General features: G+C 46.0%; 1 protein-coding gene across 5 annotated transcripts in view; it reads right to left on the bottom strand.

Annotated features, from left to right (window-relative positions):
• Positions 1-22,367, bottom strand: part of SLC29A3 (solute carrier family 29 member 3) — a 46,628-nt gene extending 24,261 nt beyond the window's left edge. The window contains exons 1-4 of one of the 5 annotated variants that reach the window (XM_077350510.1): positions 22,289-22,367; positions 21,329-21,460; positions 16,200-16,343; positions 12,173-12,474 (exon numbers count right to left, since the gene is read on the bottom strand). In XM_077350510.1, coding sequence (XP_077206625.1) covers positions 12,173-12,259 — 87 coding nt within the window. In that variant the 5' untranslated portion in view covers positions 12,260-12,474; positions 16,200-16,343; positions 21,329-21,460; positions 22,289-22,367. Of the gene's footprint in view, positions 1-12,172; positions 12,475-14,381; positions 14,470-14,840; positions 14,991-16,199; positions 16,344-21,328; positions 21,461-22,093 lie in introns of those variants that run through there. The other 4 variants (XM_077350508.1, XM_077350509.1, XM_077350506.1 and 1 more) reach the window with 4 other exon arrangements.
• Positions 22,368-22,940: the final 573 nt, after the last annotated feature.

The raw sequence follows: 22,940 nt of genomic DNA, 5'->3' as shown, positions 1-22,940 counted from the left end.
GAAAAAAGCAGTTCAGGCCCTGGATGACGGCGTGAGGCACTGGAGCGTTACCTGGATCACAGGGCATGAAATTAGCAGCAGCAAGCAGGTTGGAGCCGAGAATAGCTGGCAAGTGTGAGCTCATCTTCAGGTAGCCGAGGCCCACTTCTAGGCTAGGTATGTGCTGGCCCCCTGGACTCCTCTGATCCCACCGTGGGCACCAGCAGGAACCAGCTCCAAAAGCAAGATTAAATGGCAGTAGAGAAAAGGCCGGTCATTTAAGAGCTGCTCTTTGGCTCAGACAGATTCTGAGCTGGAAGTTTCTTACTGTTAGCGCTTTCAAGGAGGTGATTACAGTCTCACAGGCAGGTTCATTTATAGTCTTTTATCCTAAAAAGAATCCAGATCACTAACCTAAATTCTACGACCTGCACAGCGTCTGGTTATTTTGCATGATTTCCCTGTGAGAGATGGAGCAGGGCAGAGTACGCTGAGCCAAAAAGCCCTGCTCCTGAATCTTGGAGATCTTATCCAAATTTTGCTCCAGTAACACATGCACTTCAAAATGATGGTCGACTAGAAGCTTGCTCTTTTAATTTTTTAAAAGAATGAAAGCAAGATCCTCGGCTGAATTTTTTACTTATTACATACCCTTCTGCCATGAAAACGCTAGAGGGCGTCACCCCAAGGGGATACCACTGCACATCTGTAATTACTTAGTGCTGAGGGAAGGGCACCCTGTCCCTGAACAGGGGCTCTTCAGCCTATTAAAATATTCAGGGTGGCATTGAGAGCATAGGTTGGGGCTGAACCTTGGCACAAATTAAGCCCTACTTCTAGTCCTCAGTGGCCAAGAATGGCTTATTCATGGCACCAAACAATCCATTCTGTTGGGCTTCCATACACACACTCACCCCTGTGACTTTATCGGAGCATTAGTGCAAGCCTGAGTTTCCCGAAATAGTAGGTCAGGCGTCATCAGGCGGCTGCCAGACGGCTTGCTGTGCAATCAACCTGGCCAGTTGGACATGTGTGCGCATCAAGCCACTGGGGCTGGCATTTCATTTCACTCGAGTGTATCTGGTAATGACAGTGGCATTATCAAAATTCCTGGATAACAGCTATGAGACTGTGCCCTTCTTTGGGGTTTAAGTGCCGAAAAATATTTAAAACCTCTGATTTCTATTGTTTCTTAAAAGGAACAAACTACGTTTCCTGGTCTAAAGACAGCAACTTGCACAAGTTCTGAAGGGGAACTATGGGCAGGGAGTCAAGAAAAGGCAGGCCTCCATGACGGAGAAGGATATTGTGAAGCCTGAATGCTTCTGCACAGTCCACTTAATGAGCATAAGCAAAACCAGACTGAAATAGCTATTACAGCTTTTTTTTTAACCATTCTTTCAAGGATCTCAAGGCTAGGAGGGTGCACATAGTCTTCCTCTCCCTGTTTTATCTTCACAACCTTGTAAGCTAGGTTAAGCTGAACAAGCAGTCCTAGGTCACCAAATATGCACCTGTATGGGGGTGGGGGTGGAAAATGTGGTCAAGTCACAGCCGATTTATAGTGACCCTGTAGGGGAGGAATTCTTCTTTTGACCTGTATTTTTTTTTGGGGGGTGGTGGTCTTGACTTGGGTCAGGATATTTTCTCCTTTTTTGGTGGAGTTTTGCAAATGAAACAAATGTGCATAGGCTTGTTCTTCATTATACTTTATTATCCTGTTTGTTTGTTTTTTGTAGACTTGGCACAAAAAGGTATAGACACACAGGGGCCCTATGCTTTCTCTGTAATTAGGTCTTTGTGATTTCCCCTAGATGATTCTTACTCACAGTTCATGCCTACCATTATAGCCATGGGGTTCTTTTCCCCCCCAGAAAAGGGGAGCTATGTTTTTTAGACCCTGTGTCCCATGTTACACTCAATGGCTTTTGATGTTTGTGACATGGTTCAGCCTCCACAGGCTTGCATACCACTACCTCAAAAGTTAAAAATCTGTGGCAATTCTTGCTGAGATCACATAAGTTGTCATTGTGCAAACACACACTCACAACTAGTGCTCCAGGCACTCTTGTGGTGCAAGCCAGCCACTGTCCGACTGAGTGCGCTGGCCCTGAGTCAGCTAAAGCTGCTCCCTCAATATGTCAGAGGGCAGGAGAAAAGAGGAAGGGGCTGTGCGGCTGCTGATGCGGCTCTCCATGGTCAGTGGATAAGCCACTTAATTTTTCAGGGCTGGCAAGCTGGCACTTTCCATAAACAATAAAACTTACTCAGTGATTTCCTTGGCCCGTCCTCCCCCTCCCTGTCCTAATCTCAGCCCCCTCAATGTCCTTGTTTAAATTGGAAGATCTTGCAGCCTGGCTGTATTGTGCAAACCTGAGGGAAAAGGGTTCCCACATGTAATTCAACTGGAACACTGCAACCACATGACCTGCCTATTTCCTTTTTGCAGAAGACCAACCATAACCTCCCACATACAAACAAGTCTAATTCACCCCCCCCCCAAGAAAAACACCCCACAACAATGTCATTTAGGGAGGCATTACATTAGTTTAGCTACTATCCCTAGGTAGTTTTGCCCAAGTAGCAGCCTCTTAAGGGTTTGGGGAGAAGGGAAGCATAATTACTTTATGCCCATTAACCTTGCAAACAGGATCATGAGAATTACAAGTCCACCCCCTCATGCAGATTTATATCTAGCTGCTTGTGGCTCAAAAGGGAAAAAGAGAAAGAACTTTGGTGAGGGTCTCCCTGCCTGCTTAGCCTAGAGGAAATTCTCATCTGCTGCAGGTGAGAAGGAAACTGGTTTTTAACAAGCCACTATTAAACCCAAAAATATTTGTCCCGCATTCCAACAAGGAGAGATTAATCTTAATAGCCTAGTAGTTAGATCCTAGCCTTTCTTTCTGAGAAACAAGTTTTGCCAGTTTCAATGGGACTTGATTTCATGTAAACAGGTTTAGGACTGCTGCTTAAAATCTTATGCATTTTGAATTTTCCAAGCTGAACTTGAGGACTCTGAAACTAGAGGGCCTTTAAGTGTCAGAGTCTCCCTGCGAGTTACTTGATGCAACATCTAAATATTGTAAGACCAGTGTCCTGAAGGCAAAGAACTGCCTGTTTAAGTTCACATTAACATTGAAAATTCAGCTTCCCCTCCCTCAAATTACCACTCACTGCTTTCTTTGCCCTTTAGACCGGTCCAGCCACAATGCTATATTGATAATAGAAATTGCAGGATCTAGGTTCCAATGCTCCTTTTGGTGCTGCAAATGCCCCTTTGGTGCCCAACCTGTTCCTGTCACCTAGCTGCCTTATTCTGAATCAGACCCTTGGTCCATCCAGGTCTGTCCTGACAACCCAGACTGGAAGAAACTCTCTGGGGTCTCAGGCAGAGGGCTCTCTTATTCCCCTAGACACAGTTGCTGCGTAGGGACTGATTGGCTCCCTAATATTCTAAGGAGCTAGTGGAAATAAAACCACTGGAGCAGTACTTAGAAGCAGCTAGAAGAAACCCTGACCAGAGGTTATAGCTCGTTTATTGCAGAGACAATTACAAATATTTTCCCAACACCATAATCCCTGTACAGGGCTGTGGGGATTGCATGAGAGAATCTTTCCGTTTGGGCCCCAAGGTCATTTCGGTGAATTCTCAGTGGCCCACCACACAGAATCTAAGAGGACAAAAGAGCCCCCATCTGACAGAAGCAGGACCACACCTGGAACGCAACACTAATTCAGAGAATGTTTAGGACACCATCTGGTCACGATCGCTTGGGGGAATTTCAGTTATTGTTACTCTAGAATGGGAACAAAGGTATCTGGAATCTTACTAGATGCCTGCTCTTCTTGGGTTATAACATCTGGCAGGGAGGATGCCTGGCTCGGTTTGGGCTGTCAAAATCTCCCTTTCCAGTTGAAAGATAGCCACCAAAAGTTCTTATGAGGGTTACAGAATATGACATACGCCCCAAATTCAGTTTCCAGTGGCCACAATTTCAACTGCATGGCAAACGCAGGAAATGAAGCATCTTTAGTGACAGCGACAGTGAGATTCATGAAAACATAAAGCCCTTCTGTTGCTGCAGATAAGTAAATTAGGACTACCTCAGTCGTATGACATATTGCTTCATTTTCAAGGTGGCATGAGCCTGAGGCACGAATTTCCATATGGAGATGACCAGCAGGGATTGGCAGGAAGCTTTCAAACATCTGAGCTGTAATCACTGCCCACCGCAGAGATGGTTTTAAAAAAAGGTTGGCCAAGTACACAGCCTGTGATAAGGAACACGCTGGGGTTGCAATCTTAGACATGCTTATGCAGGAGCACATCCCAGTGAACCCAGTGGGACTTACTTCTGAGTAAACATGCCTACAACTGGGAGAAGGAAATACTGTCAAACAAAAACGAAAATTGGTTCTTGTTTATTTTTTTTTAATCTGAAGAGCAACAAATGGGGGCAGGATATCTAGTCATTTATTTTTATACTTGTATATCACCCTTCCCCCTAAGGGTTCAGGACAGTTTATATAGGAAGTACACTGCAAAAGCACAAACATTTAAATCATCATATAAATAAGCACTGAACTTTAACATTTAATCCATTTAAAACAACTTAAAAGCTGCCTCTTCTTCCAAAATTAATTCATTAAGGGGGGGGGGGTGCTACTCATTTCTTACAACATGCAGTTTGTTTGGCAGAAGACTTAGAGGAAGGAAACCTTAAATGTCCTCTGTGTATTCTTTCCTCACTGTTATTCGCCCCCTTCAAGGTTGCTTGGCAGATGAGTAGCCCAGAGTTCTAACACCTGAGCAGACTGCAGAATATACAGCTCTGGGTTTAAAACTGCATGAAAAAAGAGGCTTGGGAAAGGGAAAAGAAATTTAGTGCATAGTACAAACCCTACCAGCATCAGGTCATTTCCCCAAAGTCACCAGAGAGTGTCCGTCAGTGATCAAACGCTTCCCACCTAAAATGTTACAACTTACATAGTATCGCCGGAGCTGTTGTATTTGATGGCTCAGTACATTAATCCCTGCATATACTCCCACATCAGCTTGTTAAATCTGCACAGTGCTTTGGGACCCTTCAAGATGAAAGACAAATATCACCAAGTTGCTATTATATCACACCGAGATTGATGGAGTGACCTAAGAGGATAAACAGTGTTACTTGTTTGAATGAGCTGATGCTACAAGCATGTTAGAGAACTAATAGTGATGGAGCACCCGGGTAATTTCGTCCCTCTTGGTACAAGAAGCGTTGCTACAGCTAGTCCCCAATCAATGTTACTGGGATACAATTTCCGCTGTGATTTGGTTGGGGACATGCCAGGGTTCCACCCTAAACAGCAATTTAGAAAGCTGCTTTTCTTGTTTCTGAAATAAACCAAAATATGGAATTTTCCGGCACTGAGTTCCTAAAGCAAAAGCATTCATGCAACCCACTGATCCATTTCCAACGGGTAATTAAGTCAAGGGTAAGCTCAACAACAGGCATTCCCACTACTAAAACCAGGAAATGATTGGTGAATAGAGGCATAGTATCACCCCCGTCACATCCCTTAAGAATGATGGCATGGAATTGTTTGCATGAGGTTTCCAAGTAGAGAAATTGTCTCTAATCTAAGGGCTGAATCAGCCTTTCTGTCAGCTGCAGGTCTTGCAGAAATGAAAGAACTCCTGCTTTTGCTGTACCGTTAATCAGCACACTGATATGGCAAATAAAGGGAAACCCGATTAGGATACCGGCAATTCAAATCTCAGCAGAGGCACAAAATCCTGGGATGACCATAGGCAGTTCTTTGTCCCTGTTATGTGAAATATCCTAATCTGGATGGCTCATGAGCCCTGATCTCATGAGACCTCAGAAGACTGGCCCTGGCTAGCACTTGGGTGGGAGATCACCAGGGAAGTCCAGGGTTGGCAAACTACCTCTATTCATCTTGTGCCTCGAAAACCCTATGGGGTCACAATAAATTGGTTGGGACTTAACGGCACCTTCCACCACTGTTATGGGGAAGAGCAAAAATAGCATTTCAGGATTCCTGCAATAATTCATGATATATAGCTGCAGTTCTGCATACATTAATTCATACAGTCATCACCATAAGTCATGTCACTTTGCACATACGGCTGCAGTCTAACACTACATCATACCCCGAATGTGCACAAACTCAGTTTGCTTCCAGATTTAAATGATACCCCATGAAGACATTCTGGTTTTATGCTCAATCTGGTTACTCATGACATAAATGTAAGAACATAAGAAAAGCCATTTTGGATCAGGCCAATGGCCCATCCTATATAACAGTTTCACACAGTGGCTAAAACCCAGGGACATCAGGAGGTCCACCAGGGGGGGGCAGAACTCCAAAAGCCCTCCCACTGCAGCCCCCCATCACCAAGAATTCAGAGCATCACTGCCCCCGACATCATCTTTATTTATGTTTATTTATTTATTTATTTGATTTCTATACCGCCCTTCCATATGGCTCCTTCCATCTTAATGTAGCTTAACTAGAGTTAAAATCCAGGTTTGGGGAGGGGGAACGGAGCCCAATTAAGCCCTGTTTTAGAATGGGAGGGGGGGATGTCAACTCTAGTTCTAAGTAAATTGTTAGATCAATTTCATGCATCATAGACAGGCAGTCTTAAATAGGGAATGCTTCGTGATGCTCCATGCCCATAGGCGAAGGGGAAGAAAAGGGACGCAAGCTAGTTCACACACATTCTGACTTCATGTCACCTTGATGTGATATCCAAATGCATCATTTTTAAAGGCTCTTGAGTATTTCGTATTTACAAGGAATTTTAAGAAAAGTTGCATTATTATTGCAGGGTTTTGTTCCAATTTTGTTGGTGCTGTTACAGCTATTGGTTATTCAACTGAACGATCTCAAAATGTGATCAGGCTTATGACACCAATGAAGCAGGACTCAACGCTCACGGACCGTCTCAAGGTGAGACCTCGTGTCTCGTGGACGCATGCAAGCAGAGTTCCACCTTGCGAGGCAGGGGGCGAGTGCCCAGATGTCTGTTCATCGGAAAAAGAAGCCAGCCTACCCTGCCTCAGAAGGAAGCAACTGAGACATCCCCAGGAGCCTCTCTTGATGTGCTGGAAGAGGGCCAAAACTATGAGTCAGCCTGCGCTCTCTGGGAAGCAGCCCCGTCTGCTGATTCAGGCCTGGACCATGCAACACCCAGCACAGAGTCTGCTGCTGAACCAGAGGTCTTTCCCCAATTGACCCTCAAAGCCTCAGCCCTATTTTCCTGTACTTGTTGATATAACTGGCCGTTGCACCTTTAAACCCTGGTACCCTGATCCTGGATGGGAGGGGCCTGCATCTCCCCCTCCTTGCAGTAGTAACGTTCACGCACAGGCGTCATGGAAACAACCATCCATTCTTTAGCACCTGGCCTCCTGGAATGCTCTACCACAGGGGTAGTCAACCTGTGGTCCTCCAGATATTCACAGACTACAATTCCCATGAACCCCTGCCAGCAAACACTGGCAGGGGCTCATGGGAATTGTAGTCCATGGGCATCTGGAGAACCACAGGTTGACTACCCCTGCTCTACCAACTGAGATCAGGGCCCGCCAGGACCTCAAATCAGTTCCACTGGGCCTATAAGACTGAGCTATTCTGACAGGCCTATGGTTGAGGGAATAGAACACCCAATAACATCCAGTCTGCTGCGGAAACATCCAACAGAATATGAAGAACTGATCCCTCCACCCAAAGAGAGAAACCCTCTGTGATGGTTATATCACTTGGCAGAGACATGGATTGTAAAATGCTTTTAATTTAATTTAAAACACATTTTAATGTTATTTATAACTGTATTTTACCGGTAATGTTACCAGCCTTGAGCCTCATGGGAGGGATGGGCTACATGAATATTACTACTACTACTACTACTACCACTACTACACCTGAGCCTTGAGCAGGGCAATCAGAAAATCAAATGGATCAGCATTCAGCTATCCACTCTTTTTTTAAAATGTGCAAGTTGGCCACAAAAGCATTAGGTTGTCTAGAGCAAGTGAGGATTTTCGGTTGAGCTGCAAATCAAGTATGTTAATTTTACCCACGCTAGAATTTCTGAAACTAACACTTCAAACAGCATTAGCATCCAGCCCTGTACTCAGAAGGGGGAGAATACATAATAAATTTTGTAGTTGCCTATCATGACAGACATGTTTATGCTCACCCATGGATGCTAAGAACTCTTTCACAGAAAAAAAAAACTTAAGAATACAGAGAAAGAAAAGAGGGGACCTCCCCCCACTCCCCAAAAAAAGGAAATAAGAAGAAAATGAGTGGCTGGACCCGGAGCAGGCTTTCTCCACCGCTGCGTCTGCATCAGAGAGCCTTGCCCATGAATCGAGACATGACAACTTTCTAATCTCGCCTGCCAAGACCAGAGGCTCACTGCTGCAGTAGGCAGCCAGTGCACACCTGCCAGTGCTTTGGAAAAAACATTAAGTATCTTCGACAGTTTGCAGAATTCCAAACAGGTGCACGCCTGGAAAAGCTGGCCAGTCATTGGCACCTGTACAGTTTCACTCTCACAGCCGCCTTTTGTAGACACGACTCATAAAAAGGGTGGCACAAAGCCCAAAAGAAGGGGCACACAGAGATCCATAAACGTTGCCTTAGATTAAGAGCTGGCAATGACATTTAGGGTGCCACAGGCCCCTCTCCTGAGCAGGCAGAGATTCCGGTTGGCTGCTCTCTCTACCGGTTTTTGAGGAAGAGACTCACACTTCTTCCAGATGCAGATTAAAATGGGATAAGACTCAATGCTTCCCTCAGTGCTGCGACACTGATGGGGGTATAAGCAAGGAAGCAAGTTCTGAAGTATGCTAGGCCCGAGCTATTTAGTGGTCAGTGGGGCAAGTAACACTGGCAGGATGAGAAGCAATTTTTAGGACAACAAGCAAAAGTCTCTTGCGCTGAACAACAGCCACTGAGTTAACTGTTCACTCTGTATACTCCTGGGATGGTACAGCCATCAACATTTTACTGTTTCTCTACCTCACGTGAATCTCCAATATGGAAATCCCACTCCACTGGCCTACCAATAATTTCAAGCAATACTTAAATCAGAAAGCATACAAGAAAAGAAATATACTTTTGTACTTCTGCAAAGTAAGGCCCTACGTTTACCTCCTCAGTCCTCTGGGCTCCCCTCCTGGGGGTGGAGATTTATTTATTTTTAAAACTTTTTCTGGATACAGTTTTCCAAAGGCAAGTCATCATCATGCAGCCTACAGTCTACCCTGTCTGAACTTTGTGTTAATCCTCCCTATAGTGCCTTGCAATCCGGGAGCTAGGCTGGTAAGCCTCTGTTAGAATTTGATAGCACTTGTGAAAATTGGTTTTCCTAGACAGCAGGGACCAGTCCAGAGGCAACTGCAAGAAGCATGAAATTCTGAGTGTACCGGAGGAAAGCTGAATGGGATGAAGAAAGCAGGAGGAGGCCGGGCAACCCATTCATTTTTGAAGATTATACTAGAGATGTATCCCAAGTCTCCAAAACACAGACCGTTAGGGCTTACTCCTCTGTGCTTGGGTGGAGATGGATGGGGCAAGCAACTAGTCTCTTTTAGTTATTTCATTTCACAACTGGGAAAGTGTCCACCATTAATTAATAACCTTGACATTTTTATTTCACCAATGTTTTTGTGAACTACAAATGAATCCAAAGGACTGATTAACTTTTTAAACCAAGAATTATCATACTGCATAATTTGGATGTTATAACACAGTTTACTAATTTGCCTCTGATTTGTATTTATACCCTTAGAATCCTTGTTCCATTGTCTGCGGAAGAGTGCATGCACTTGAAAGCTCACACCTTGAATAAATCTTTGTTGGTTTTAAAGGTGACACTGGGCTCAAATTTTGTTGTCCTCTATGCCAGGGGTCGTCAACCCCCGGTCCGTGGTCGGGCCACTGGCAGCCACACCTGCCTCTCCCCCCCACCCCCGCAGCGAGAAGCTCACCAGGCTGCGAGTGAAGCGGCCCGGCTAGCTTCTTGCTGTGGGGGGGGGGGGGGAAGAGACAGGCGCGGCCTCCGGCACGCCAGTGGACGCAAACGCGCATGCGCATTAACGCCCCCTGCTGGTGAAAACGTGCATGTGCGGCTACTCTGCACATGTGGGATACTGCCACCTGCTGGTGGAAAAGCGCATGTGCGGCACCCGGGCTGCCAGCTCTCCCCCACCCCTGGAGGTGGTCCTCAACCGGAAAAAGGTTGGGGACCGCTGCTCTATGCTACTTAACCTTCAAGAGGGAAGGGAACCTACATCAGGAAAAATGGAGGGCTTTAAAAAAGCGAAGCTGGTAATACGGTTCACCTGTCTGAAAAATTCTGAAATCCAAATTCACACACACACCCAGTCCACATCACATGTGACTCCTCTTTTGTTCATGTGTCCCCAGGGCCACCTACTCTTGGACAAACCATTTCAGGGCAGCCTTCTGTTAACCTCTTCCTCAACTCTTTGTACCTAAGTGATGCTTTCTACATTTTTAGAACATGGGACAAGATACACGATTGGTGTGGAGTTATTTGACATGGCTACTGATTTAAACAGCAGTTACAATAATACAGCTGGAGAGCTGTCTTGCAATGTGCATGGCAACAGTAAGTCCCCCTATGTCTAAGAGATTAACAGCATTAGCAGGCAGAATGCAATTTCAAAAGCTCTACACTTGTTGCTATCACACCCAGCAAAGTCTCTTCTATCTAGATCAGTGGTTCTCAACATGGGGGCGGGACCCCTTTGGGGGTCGAACGGCCCTTTCATAAGGGCTGTGGCAGGGCGAGCAGCTTGGCCGGCGGGGGGGCACTGCCACTGTTGCCACTCCTCCTGCAGGCACCCAGGCTCAGCTGCCGGTTGCTCCAACAGTGCCTCCAGCACAGCGCAGTCTCCCACCAGATGCTCCAGGTGGAAGTGCACCAGCAGGACAAGAGGCAGAACTGAACTGAGAGGCAGAACTGAACCCAGGTGGGGAAAAAAAACATATACAATCATGAACAATGGATCTTCATTGGTCAGTTTCGGTTTAATTTCTGTGAAAGAACACATAATTTTATGGTTGGGAGTCACCACAACATGAGGAACTGTATTAAAGGGTCGCTGAAGGTTGAAAACCACTGATCTAGACTCTTCCTCATACATGTGACTTTTAGCTCCTATTTCATACACCTGTATGAATTAGGATTCCTAATCATGGGAGGTGACCATAAATATGACTAGAGGGCAGCATTATTTTTAAGGCAACTTCTTGATGCTGGTCTGGAAATTTTCATTGCAAATTCCTAAATGCCTGCATTACATTTTATAGGATTATGGAGCAGCCAGACACACAGGGTATTTCCTACCTGCTCCCACTAGTTCACACAAACTTTGTGCCTGCCTGAGTTGTCTGGATACAGAGGCCTTAAGAGAAATTCTGGACTACACGGTAAACTTAGTTAATATACACCCACAAAAATCTTCCCCATAAGCATTTCTGCAAGTGAAAAAGAAACCTGACAAGAATTTTTCTTTTTGCAGTGTGCTTTGGGAAAAAAAAAATGGTGGAGCTTTTACAGAACAAGAAGGTGGCTTCCTAAGAGAGGTTAGGACAAAGTCATGGATTTGCATGCAAGAGGTCCCAGGTTCAATCTTTGGCATACCAAGCATTAGGTGATGTCAACTGCTACCAGTCAGAGCAGGCAATACTGGCCTTGATAGGCCAATGGTCTGACTCATCATAAAGCAGCCTCATGAGAACTTTACCAGCCAAGAGTTGCATCTCATGCGGCTAAATACTTTCAAACATCATGGAATGAGATTTTTTTTCCAGTGGCATTTCCATGACAAGCAAAATGCACACCTTTGCTTTTAAATGGAAAACACATGACAGAAAAAAAACCCTGGCAAAGCATGACTGCATTTTTAAAATGGAAAAAAGGAGAAAAAATAGGATTATAGTGAGACCGTAATGTCATCCATAACTACAAGTGTTGCTACCGCTTTGGTAAACATTGAATACTCAGCATCAACGCTGCATGTTAAGTTTAGCTCATGCTCCTCTTTAATTGTAATAAACACAACAGCGGATCTGTATATTAAATTCATGGGAAGAGAAGTGTTATTCGCACATCAATGTTAAAACACAAACCTGTCACACTTACACGGATGTCTGGGGGTCTCTGCTCTGCCGGAGACAGCTCTTCTGAGCAGTTCTGAAGTTTATACATCCAGTAGTGCTTTGCAGTCATGATGAAGTTCAAGGGCAAAAGTGAGCCGGTCCCCAGGAGGAAGAAAACAATATAAGTGCCATTAAAGTGGTCCTTAGGCTTGTACAAGGTGGGTCTGTTCTGTGCTGGCTCCTCTAGGAGTGGATCCTCTTCTTGGATGGGGTCATCTGCTGGCTTGTACAAGGAATTAACACTCTCGTGGTATTCATTTTCATCATCCTCCAAATCAACAGCCACTTTGAGGAGAAATTGAAAAGAACTATTTGAAACATATGCATTATAGAATAAGTAATTTGCAATTCTCAGGACGCATTCTTACGAAATCTTTGCTACCGAAGAACTCTGGAGACAAATTCACTGCAGAATCTCAAGGCACCTTAAAGGTTTTATGCCAGTGTGAGGTTTCTATGGACTGATCCACAGAATTTGACACTGGGAGAAAATCCTGTTAATTCTTTAAGGTGCCTCAACTGCAACTGACTGACACCATTCTGGAATTGTCGTAAGGACTGGGACTTTTCCCTGGAAATTTTCATCTGAAAGGAAAATGAGCTAGCTGTGAGCCAGACATTATTTTCATTTAAATCTCGATTGCTCGAGGTCTCATACATCTCTGGGGAATAATACTACTGTCATACCTTATAGGGACACTGTAAAGATGTTATATATGTGCAGCCTATTATTATTATTATTACTATTATTACTATTATTATTATTAAAGTGTAACCCAGCAGTTGGCCTTTTGAAGCTATAGCAATAGTTCTAAGTACTCTATGGAAATTAGTACTAAAGAACAGGCAGCCCTATAATCAAAGTAATTTCTTCAGCCCTCTGGAACAGAAAAGTTAACCAGAGGGCCCCCAGAAACAGTGTATTCATTTTTAGAAAGGCCTGCAAAAATGTTCTTAGTAAACAAACTTACAAAACAATATTCCAAGAGCATTTACATAGTTTATTAGAAGAATTTCAGAGAGCTGAGTTTGCTATTGCTGATCTTTTTTTTAAAACCAAAGAATGCAGGCAGGAAAAAAATGACTTGATCAATAGATAAAGATTGCATGGAAATTTGGGTTAGTACTACATTTCATACTAGCAACCCTTCAAATTAAAACACGAACACATTAATGCATCTATGTTTGTAAGTTGTTTTCCAAGTTCTAACAGCTGATTATAAACTACAGATAACAGACAGCTGCCCACATAAAGTTTGAATGCTTGGTGTAGTAGTTAAAGAGTGGGGGTTTCTAATCTGGAGAGCTGAGTTTGATTCCCTGCTCCTTGACATGATGTAGCCAACTGGCTAAGCTTGGGCTCGTCACAACCCTGATAGCGCTTTTCTCACACAGCAGTTCTCTCAGAGCTCCCTCAGCCTCCCCTATCTCACAGGGTGTGTGTTATGGGGAGAGGAAGGGAAGGCGATTGTAAGCCCCTTTAAGAATCTTTCTGGTAGAGAAAAGCAGCATATAAGAACCTACTCTTATTCTCTTGTGGAGCTCATCTCTGCCAACACTATAACAGCTTTTATGAGGTAACCAATAGCTCAGAAAGATGTGCAAGTTTTTGCAAATTATACTGAGCTGCTCTTCAGGAAAGAGGAAGGTCGGCGCCCTTCAGACAAAACGGGCAACGCTTTATACTGGTCGTTTGGTTTAAAGAGGACGCAAGGGGGACTATTTTGTTAGGTCAGGAGTCCAGACACATCTCTCCTGTTCAAGAGGAAAGGGGCTTCCCAGAAAGACCCCCCCCCCCAAAAAAGCGTTAATTCAGGAGGCAGCTGAACTTTTCTAAGTCAAAGCGGGCAAGGACAAAAAAGGGGGAAAGAGGGGCAACCAGAATCCCCAGGGGAGCCGGAGCAAAACGACCCCGAAAGGCCGGCCCGAGCCGCCTCTCCCCTGTTGCGAGGGAGGCTGGAGCGATGCTGAGTTCCGGAAAGGGAGAAGCCCCACGGGTCAGACGCCCGGGCCCGACCATCCCCAAGGCGCTCCAGGGGCTTCCTCCCTGCCGGCAGGCGAGAGCGGACAAAGAGACCGGGGAGGAAGCCGGAACCGAGAGCGCGAAGCCAACCAAGGAGCGCTCCGGGTGCCGCGCCAGACAGGGCCGGCGGGCTGAATCCCCCGAGAGCTCTGCACAAGAAGCCACTTACTGTCGCCGGCCCCACCGGCCTCCCCATGCACTCTCTGCCCGGGCCTTTGCAAACAACAATCACAGGCTCCCCCGCTCCGCCCGAAGCCGCTCCCACCGCTCCGCCCCGAGAGCGCAGCGCAGCGCCGCCCCCGCCGCCCTCCCGCGCCCCGTGACGCGCCGGTGCAGCTGGCGGAGGTTGCAGACGCTGGGCACGGGCGCTTGTTCTCGGCGGCCTGGCCTTCCGAGGGGCTTCGGCCAAAGCGTCTCTTGCCCCTCGGGGCCTTTCAGGAACGCGTCAGCCGGCGGCTTCGCAAGCCCCGCTCGCCTTTCTCTCCCCTGCCAAGGGGCTCCCCGCTCAAAAGGAAGAGGCTTTCCCCGAGGCTTCAGAACTGCTTTGGGAAAGAAGCAGTCTGGAATGGGCCCGGAACACTTTCCCTAGCGTCGCCATGGGGCGACCTCCATTACAACCTCCGTTCACCTTCTTTTGGGGCTGTTCTGCCTTTGGGGGGTCTTCGCTTCGGCGCCATTCTGCCTGGGGTCCGCTGGGGTGCCCTTTCACGCCGACCGCCTCCCGCCGCGCGTCATGTGCTGCCGCCTCTCTGCTCGCCTGGCTGCTTTAGGGCAGTGCAGGATGTTAATCATTTCTGCCCTTGCCCCGGGGTGCAGCCTCGCCTACGCCAGAAGAGTACCCAGTGTGCTTGTGGAAGTTGCGGGAGGCCACCCCGGCGAAAATAAGATTTCTAGATAGGAAGCCACACATACAGGGGAGTGAAAGGCGTTGCTAACTTCCAGGTGCTGCCTGGCGACCATCCAGAATTATAACTTCTCCCGTCTACAGGGATCCATCTTGTGCAGGAGATGGTTGCTTTGGCGGGTGGGCTTTCTGGAGTTATACCCCACTTAGGCAAGGTGGAGCATTGTTGAGGACATTGTAAAAGTTTCCACTAGAATTATAAATATCTGCAAACCGAAAAAGAGAACAGCAAGAAAAGCTGGGTTTTTATACCCAGCTTTTCACTACCTGAAGGCACCTCATAATGGCTTACAATTGCTTACCCTTCCTCTCCCCACCACAGAGCCTGTGAGATAGGTGAGGATGAGAGAGCTCTGAGAGAACTGGGACTGGCCGAAGGTCAGCCAGCTGGCTGCATGTGGAGGAGGAGTGGGGAATCAACTCCAGTTCTCCAGATTAGAACCCCCCCTCCCCCTGCAAGTAAAAACCCTTTAAGCTTGAATGTCTCCCCTTATAGGCTGAAGTGGAACACTCTTTTCTACTACTGGAGCATTTTGTTATCTTTTTCTTCAGCATGGGTGAACCAGGCAGAAACCCCAATATGTAAACTGAAGCACCCATGACTAGGACAAAGTTTTCCAAACTGAGGAGCCTGGGAGCACTTCTGGAATTCTGGGGACAGGGCAGGGATGCTGCCACAAAATGGCTACCCTGTGAGGCGGGACAAATCACAAAATGGTCACCGTAGGAGAGGTAAGCACACAACATGTTTGGCAGTTCCAAGGCAAGCGTCTTTGATGATGTGGGAAGCTCCCTCCAAAAAGGCATTTGCTGCCTCCTGGTATCTTCTGAAGCACCTCCAGCTCCAGTGAGGGGCGGAAGAACATCAAGACCAGCTTTGTGCTTTAGGAAAGAAACTGGTGGGCAGCAAGAAACACATGAGTGGGACCAGCCAAAAGGAACCCAGGAACACTGTGACCAGAATCACTGGACTAGGAAACTATCATTGCCCTTCAGGGACCCTAATGGCTTTTCCTTGGTCTGTGACTACCTCCACAATGTGATAAATCTCTCTCCAACCCCCACACAATAAATCCTTTTTACCTTTTAATATTATGAACAAGTTGGTGTGACTATTGAAAGGGGGAGGGGTTCTGCCATGTGTATATCAAAATCTCATTTTCTGTGGCTTTTCTGCAATCTTCCATGCTCAATGCACAATCACATGGCACTCTAGAGGCAAAGATCCTGTGGCAGAAAAAGTCATAGGGAAAATAAACAGTACGGGGATGGGATATGTGGAAACATTTCCTCCCCTGAAGAACTTGCTTTCCCTGGGGCTGCCCAGAGCACAACTTCTTGCTAGCTTCACAACCCCCTTTCCCAGGTGGCAGCTGAACCTGCTGTGTTTGGAATCACACCTGTAACTGTACTTAGTAAATCCATCATCCTGAAGTACTTGCTTATGCATTAGGACTTGCCTGCTTCAAATTAATTCATTTTCATTCTTCACTTCCTTGAAGGCATCACAAAGCTGAATTTATTTGCAGGTTACTGATCTGATCTAACATTCAAATTTAAACCCAGTCACTCACTTCTAAGGCAATGTGAGATTGCCAAAGAGATGGAAACTTTAAAAGCAAAACAGCATCATTTCTTGGTGGTTTTAATTCTGATGAAGGCTAGTAAACCAGTCTAGGCTATACCTTGTCTCCAGATGAAGACTTGCATCGTCAAAATCTCCCCCAAATAGAATATTTATTATTTTCTGTTGCTTTTCTGAGAGCTACCTCAATGTGGTGGTTAAGAACAGTGGCCTCTGATCTGGAGAACTGGGTTTGATTCCCCACTCCTCCACATGCAGCCTGCTGCTTGACCTTGGGCCAGTCACAGTTCTCTCAGAGCTCTTTTGGCCCCACCTACCTCACAGGATGTCTGTTGTGCGGACAGGAGAGAAAGGTGGTTGTAAGCCATTTTGAGACTCCTTCAGGTAGTAAAAAGTGGGGTATACTTTTGTATCCAGGACCTAGGACCCTCGTGTTAAAATAGCACAACCTATTCGATAATACAGTTTTAAAAAGTTTTGAGATGAGAGTAAGGGCCAAACTACATTATACTTTTTTACACATTGGTTTTTCTCCAAAGTTCTCAAATAATGTCCTGCTGGGTCCATTTCTGCTCAGAAGAACAAAGGAGTTTTTTTTTTATACTCCACATTGCTCTATAGCAGGGGTAGTCAAACTGCGGCCCTCCAGATGTCCATGGACTACAATTCCCATGAGCCCCTGGCAGGGGCTCATGGGAATTGTAGTCCATGGACATCTGGAGGGCCGCAGTTTGACTACCCCTGCTCTATAGTCTCAAATTGGCTTACAATTGCCTTGCCTTCCTCTCCCCATAACAAGCACCTTGGGAAGTAGGTGGGTCTGAGAGGGTTCTGAGAGAATTATGACTGGCCAAGGTCAGCTAGCTGTCTGCATGTGGAGAAGGAGTGGGAAATCAAATTTGATCCTCCAGATTAGAATCCACCACTCTTAACCACAATGCAATGCTGGAAAAGAGTGCTGGGAGAAGCAAGAGCCCTTCCCCACATTTCATAGTTGAATTGGGCTCCTGATGATTTTTAAAAGCCATCGATATTCCCTGCATTTGCAGGCAAACTAAGTTAGATCCAGGAACCCTAGGTCTGACAAGGTTCTGCCAGACAGAAATTAATCCTAGGTAAATATAAGTGTGTTTAAACCCATTAGTTTTCAGCAGGCTTGAGAATGCCTAACGCTGCGGCTGTAGACAGGTGATTCTCATCCTGGCATGGAGACAATTTCTCCTCGATGATTTCTTTGAGACAGTCTTCTGAAGGAGGGGGGGGGGGAGCTGGGCTTGTCACCAAATTATTGCATGAAAAGATCCATGAGTGAGAGTGTGAACTAGAGGATTCTAAAACTATCCACATTTCCATTCTGATAAACCCACTGCCACGAGTTCCTTACTAGCACCCAAATCTATATATGCATAGCAAATTTAAAAAGTGATTAGTGACTGGCTTAATTTTATACCCTCCAAACCTAACCCGCACAGATTTACAAGACAGTTTCTGTCATCACAGTAGTTCAATCAGAAGAATAAACATACAATAGCACATAATGTCAAAACAGCTGTAACATTAGAGCGCTGGCCAGCCTGCTATCCATAGCAGTAGTAAAACTGTGAGAATAAATATTTGGGGAAATGGAGTAACTTATCATTTGTAGTAGAGCTTACCTTTACCTCTTTGTAACCATTTGGGATAGGGCTGAATGGCTGACTTCCAGAGCTAATAAAATAACCCAGTAGACTGTAAATTGTTTTGTTTATCACCGGCAGGCAGACAAAAAAGAACCTCTGTTCAGTCCCCTCTGCAGGGTACTGAACAGAGATGTCTCTAGAGCTGGAAGGAGCCCTAATAATGATGCCAGGCCCAGGGATCCCCTAGAATTCCAGCTCATATCCAGAATACAGAGATTAGCTCCTCTGGAGCCAATGGATAATTTGGAGGGTGCAGTCTATGACATTGTACCCCACTGAGGTCCTTGTCCTCCCTGGGCTACACCCTCAAATCTCCAAGAGGTTCCCAACCTGGACCAGGCAATCCTACCCCCACCCCCCACCCCCTGCCAGTGGCCAGGGAAGGGGGGGGTTGGTAAAGCAGTTCTCAACAGCATGGCAAAGGCAGGCCACAAGAGCCCCCGGGGTAAGGGGTCTCTCCGCCTAGCCTAGACCATAGTTTCAGAAGGCCATGTTTAATATTTCCACACTGCTTTGGAAAATCATGTCAGAAAAGCCACTGCTGAAAAGACCCTCCAATCAGCTTAACGCAGGAGAAAGTGACAGCCTGCCAGGGTAAACAATACAATTAGGGTTGGTAACGGGAGAAGCCTGCTTTTATCCAAAGCTGTTCTGGTCCATCAAGTAAATATTACCCATTAAAAACTGCTTAGAAAGCCAGAAGTGGGATGTATTCAATCAGGAACACAGATTTGTGTGGTGGGCCATAACAGCTTTTGCAAGCTTTGAGACACATGTAATATGATTTCCTCCTGCTATTTAATTTGGGTTTTCCCTGTGCCATTTCCCATAGACAGATATAGCTCTTGTTCAAAACATATTGGAGCTTATTAAAAATCCTCCCACTGAGCTCAGTTCATTTTGGACCATGTCTCATCTGAAAAAAAGATCCTTTTAGGGAGTAGTAGGGAAGGGGAGTTCCCGTCCAGCATTTCAGACACCCATGCCACAATAAGTGCGCCAAAGTATGGTGAGGGGTTTTGTGGAGTTTTTTGTAATCTTGAATTCACTCAAGAGTAGTGACTTGAAATTTGCCCACTTGCTGAAATTGCAGCCCTGAGCATATACATGGCGAGGACACAAACTTTGGAGCGAGTTCGAGTTCTAACTGTTATTCTGCATCCATTCAGGGTGTTCTGAAAGCAACTGGGGAGGGAGTGTGCTCAAAGGAGCAGGAAGTCTCAAACTGTCCAATCAGTACATAGGAGAAAAGTATTTGAAAAAATATCAGGAAGTTCCTAAGCTAACTATGTGAAATACACATCTCCTCCAATGCCCCCTGTAGGACACTCCTTGTATTCTGTTCAAGCATGCACACTACAGAATTGCATATCCACACAGCATAGAAAGCCACATGCGCTCAATCTGGCTTCGCAATCTCTTGCTAGAGAGGTTCCTGGACTCTCAGGACAAGAATCTCATTAGAGTTTGGGGAAGCTCTTTTGGGGTATATGTCACTTACCACATTACGTTGTTGGATGCTAGAGAAGTGGAAGGATAGTCACTAATCTGGGCAGAGGCGGGGGGGGGGGCATGCCTGGCAGGCAGCACCCCTTCTTGAGGATTCACTATGTGGGATTATTCTTGGAGACCAGAAGTTTCACATGGTATGGGACACAGCTGTCTGCCTCCCCATTAGGATATTCAGCTTCTGGCTGCCTTTAACCTTCCCAGTGCAATTCAAGGTCTCTGTTTGTCCTTTGAAGTTCTAAACAGCTTCTACAAGAGACAACCTCCTTCCTGGCATCCCAAGGACTTTGGTTGACTGCCGAGTCAAAACCCACCGTCTCATGAATCCAGTTTACGGTGAGGAGAGTAAGATATGCAAATACCACCCATTATGCAAATTGATTTTGGCTATTTGATCTAATAAATCAATCAGCCTTAATTCATTAGGTATCATTTGTCAAAAGCAGACAGTGTCTCTCCCCTCCTCTGGCTGCATTGGGCACTATTTCCTGCTGGGCAAAGAGGCCAGGGCAGAAAGGGGAAGGTGAAAGAGGGACATCTGACATTAGGCGGGTGAGAAGGAGCTTGAGGGACAGCGTTGGAGTTGGGGAAAACTTTTACCACTCTGCAATTCTTCTTCTCTCCTTTCTAAATGGCATCAGTGCTGCTATCTCTGAAGGGGTCTACTCATAGGAGAAGATTACCTTTCCTGTTCTAAATGACTTTTCTTATTTTCCAGTGGCATTCCATCTGGGAAGCTGTCTTTGGGGTGGGCTGAAGCAACACTTGTTCTCTGTGTTGAAGAAGAAGAGCTGGTTTTGTTTGTATCCTGCTTTTCACTACCTTGGGTCTCAAAGCAGCTTACAATTGCCTGCCCTTCCTCTCCCCACAATAGACATCCTGCCAAGTGAGTCTGAGAGAACTCAGAACTCTGAGAGAACGGTGACTGGCCCAGGTTCACCCAGCTCGCTGCATGTGGAGGAGCAGAGACTCACACCTGGTTCTATGGATTAGAAGCTGCTGCTCTTAACCACAACACCATTCTGGCTCTCAACCACTAAACCAAGCCTTGGAGGGAACAGAGTTTTCTACCAGGTGTACAAATCGGGCCTGGTGGATTAGTATGCCCCCTCCTCATCATCAGAAGTGAGCTCTGACTCACAAAAGCTTCTTCTGGAAGGAGTGTTGGCTTGCCAGACTCCTGTTTAGTGCTGCAGGAACGTTATAAAAGGCATTGTTTCACTCATTGTTATGCAAACCTTTGAGAGTGGCTTCCGGGGTTCCTTCCCCCAGATAGGTGGACATACAAAGCTGCTTTATAACATCATACTTTCCATCAATGAATGTTATGGTTGTGCTTTTAACACATGACCGACTACGATTGCTCCACTGTGCTCAGGACAGTCTATTCTAACTGGCAGCTACACTCCAGTACCTCAAGCTGAAAACATTTCTGTTACCTGAGATGCTTTAAGTGATGATGCCAGGGATTGGACCTGGGGTTTCTCGCATGTGACACCATGGCCCCTCCTGGTCCATAGGCCGAAAACACGTTCTTCCTGTATCAAGATGAGCAACAGGCTGCATGCGATCTGCAGAATTTCAAAATAAAAACCAAAAGAGTTATTTCCCACCCCCCAGTCCCCACATCTGTTTGTCCTCCTGTCTGGGTTTGTAAGATGAATCCAAAGGAAGAGAAGCTATCGACAGATCTCGAGGCAGCTTAATTTCAGATCTTTGTCAGGGCGTGTGTGGACTGATCAATGACTGCCTGATGGGATTCCACTCTGGCTTTCTGCCAAGGTTAACTTCTCTTAGCCCTAAATGCTTCCACATACTAATGCACAGGCTTGATGTCTGGTGGCCTGCCATTTCCCCCTACCCCAGGGACAGCGGGGAGACTAATGAATTCCCCCACATGCTTTGGGCACAGCCATTACTGGCCCACAGCTGCTTCTGTTTGCACTTGTACTTGTAGCTACCAGCCTCTGGAGGCCGTCCCGGCATCCCTTGCCTGTGTTGGCTCTCCTTCTAGCCCCTGTACAGTCGTTACCCCGGATACTGTACCTTTGTACTGTAGCACCATTTTGTTCCCTGAGGTAAAATAGCTGCAATATTGACAGGTGCGGGATCGAAGTCATCAACGCAACGCCCCTTCCCCAAATGACTCCTCCTAAGGAGAGCAGCTGCCTAATGCAGCAGAAAGAGAGGGCTACACAACTCACACCAGTTGGATGTTTTGTATAACAAAGCAAGATGGTTTTGCTTGCTACTGGAGCTGAGGAGCCATTCTTCAAATTGCTGTTTTCAGGAAGAGGATTCAAACTCTCCCCAACAGAAAACTGGCCTATTTTTTTTAGCACAAGCTAATTGCACTTAGCATTTCTCTGTAGCTGTAGCCATGCCTCAGGAAAACAAACCTTAACCACAAGCTGCGGGAGAGAATGCTTCCTTGTTGCTATAGATCAGTGATATAAGCTACATCTCACCACATCTAATGTCAGCCAAAGCATTAGGTAACTGGTTCATTGAATAAGCATTGTGCCTTTTGATCAACACGCAAATCATGGAATTCTCTCCACCTGATCAGATTTTGGGTAAGGGTAGAAGGACAATGCTGCCACCTGCTGGAGTCTTTCTGTAATGGCAAGCAGGGTACCTAAATTCTGACTACGAGTATATTCATTACGAGTATATTCATTATTACAAACAGCACCCAGTAGAATTTGTTGATTTGCTGGCATGCCATTCACTTCAGCAGCCGTAGCAAGAATAGAAATGTTTTAAAATTCCAAGGCGCAGATATGCTGGCCTGCAATCAACGCAACAAAGAGTCTTGCTGTCGAGTAGAAATGGATTGTCACATAAGCTTTTATGAGACAACAGCGGCTCCAGTAGATTTTCAAGGGTTACTCTTAGCGAGTGTGGATGCATGCACACATACAGGGAGAATGGGGAGACGGTATTACAAAGTGAAGGTCAAATAATCAAGAGATTACATTAATATGCAGAGCCCCTGGGAAAGCAAGATCCGTTCAAGAGGCCCCTCTTTTGGATTGTGTTTTTGCATGT

The sequence above is a fragment of the Paroedura picta genome, chromosome 8 (assembly GCF_049243985.1).
Source record: "Paroedura picta isolate Pp20150507F chromosome 8, Ppicta_v3.0, whole genome shotgun sequence".
Classification (NCBI taxonomy): domain Eukaryota; kingdom Metazoa; phylum Chordata; class Lepidosauria; order Squamata; family Gekkonidae; genus Paroedura; species Paroedura picta.
Note: the sequence above shows the minus strand (reverse complement) of the source record. Positions and strands in the feature narration are given on the sequence as shown.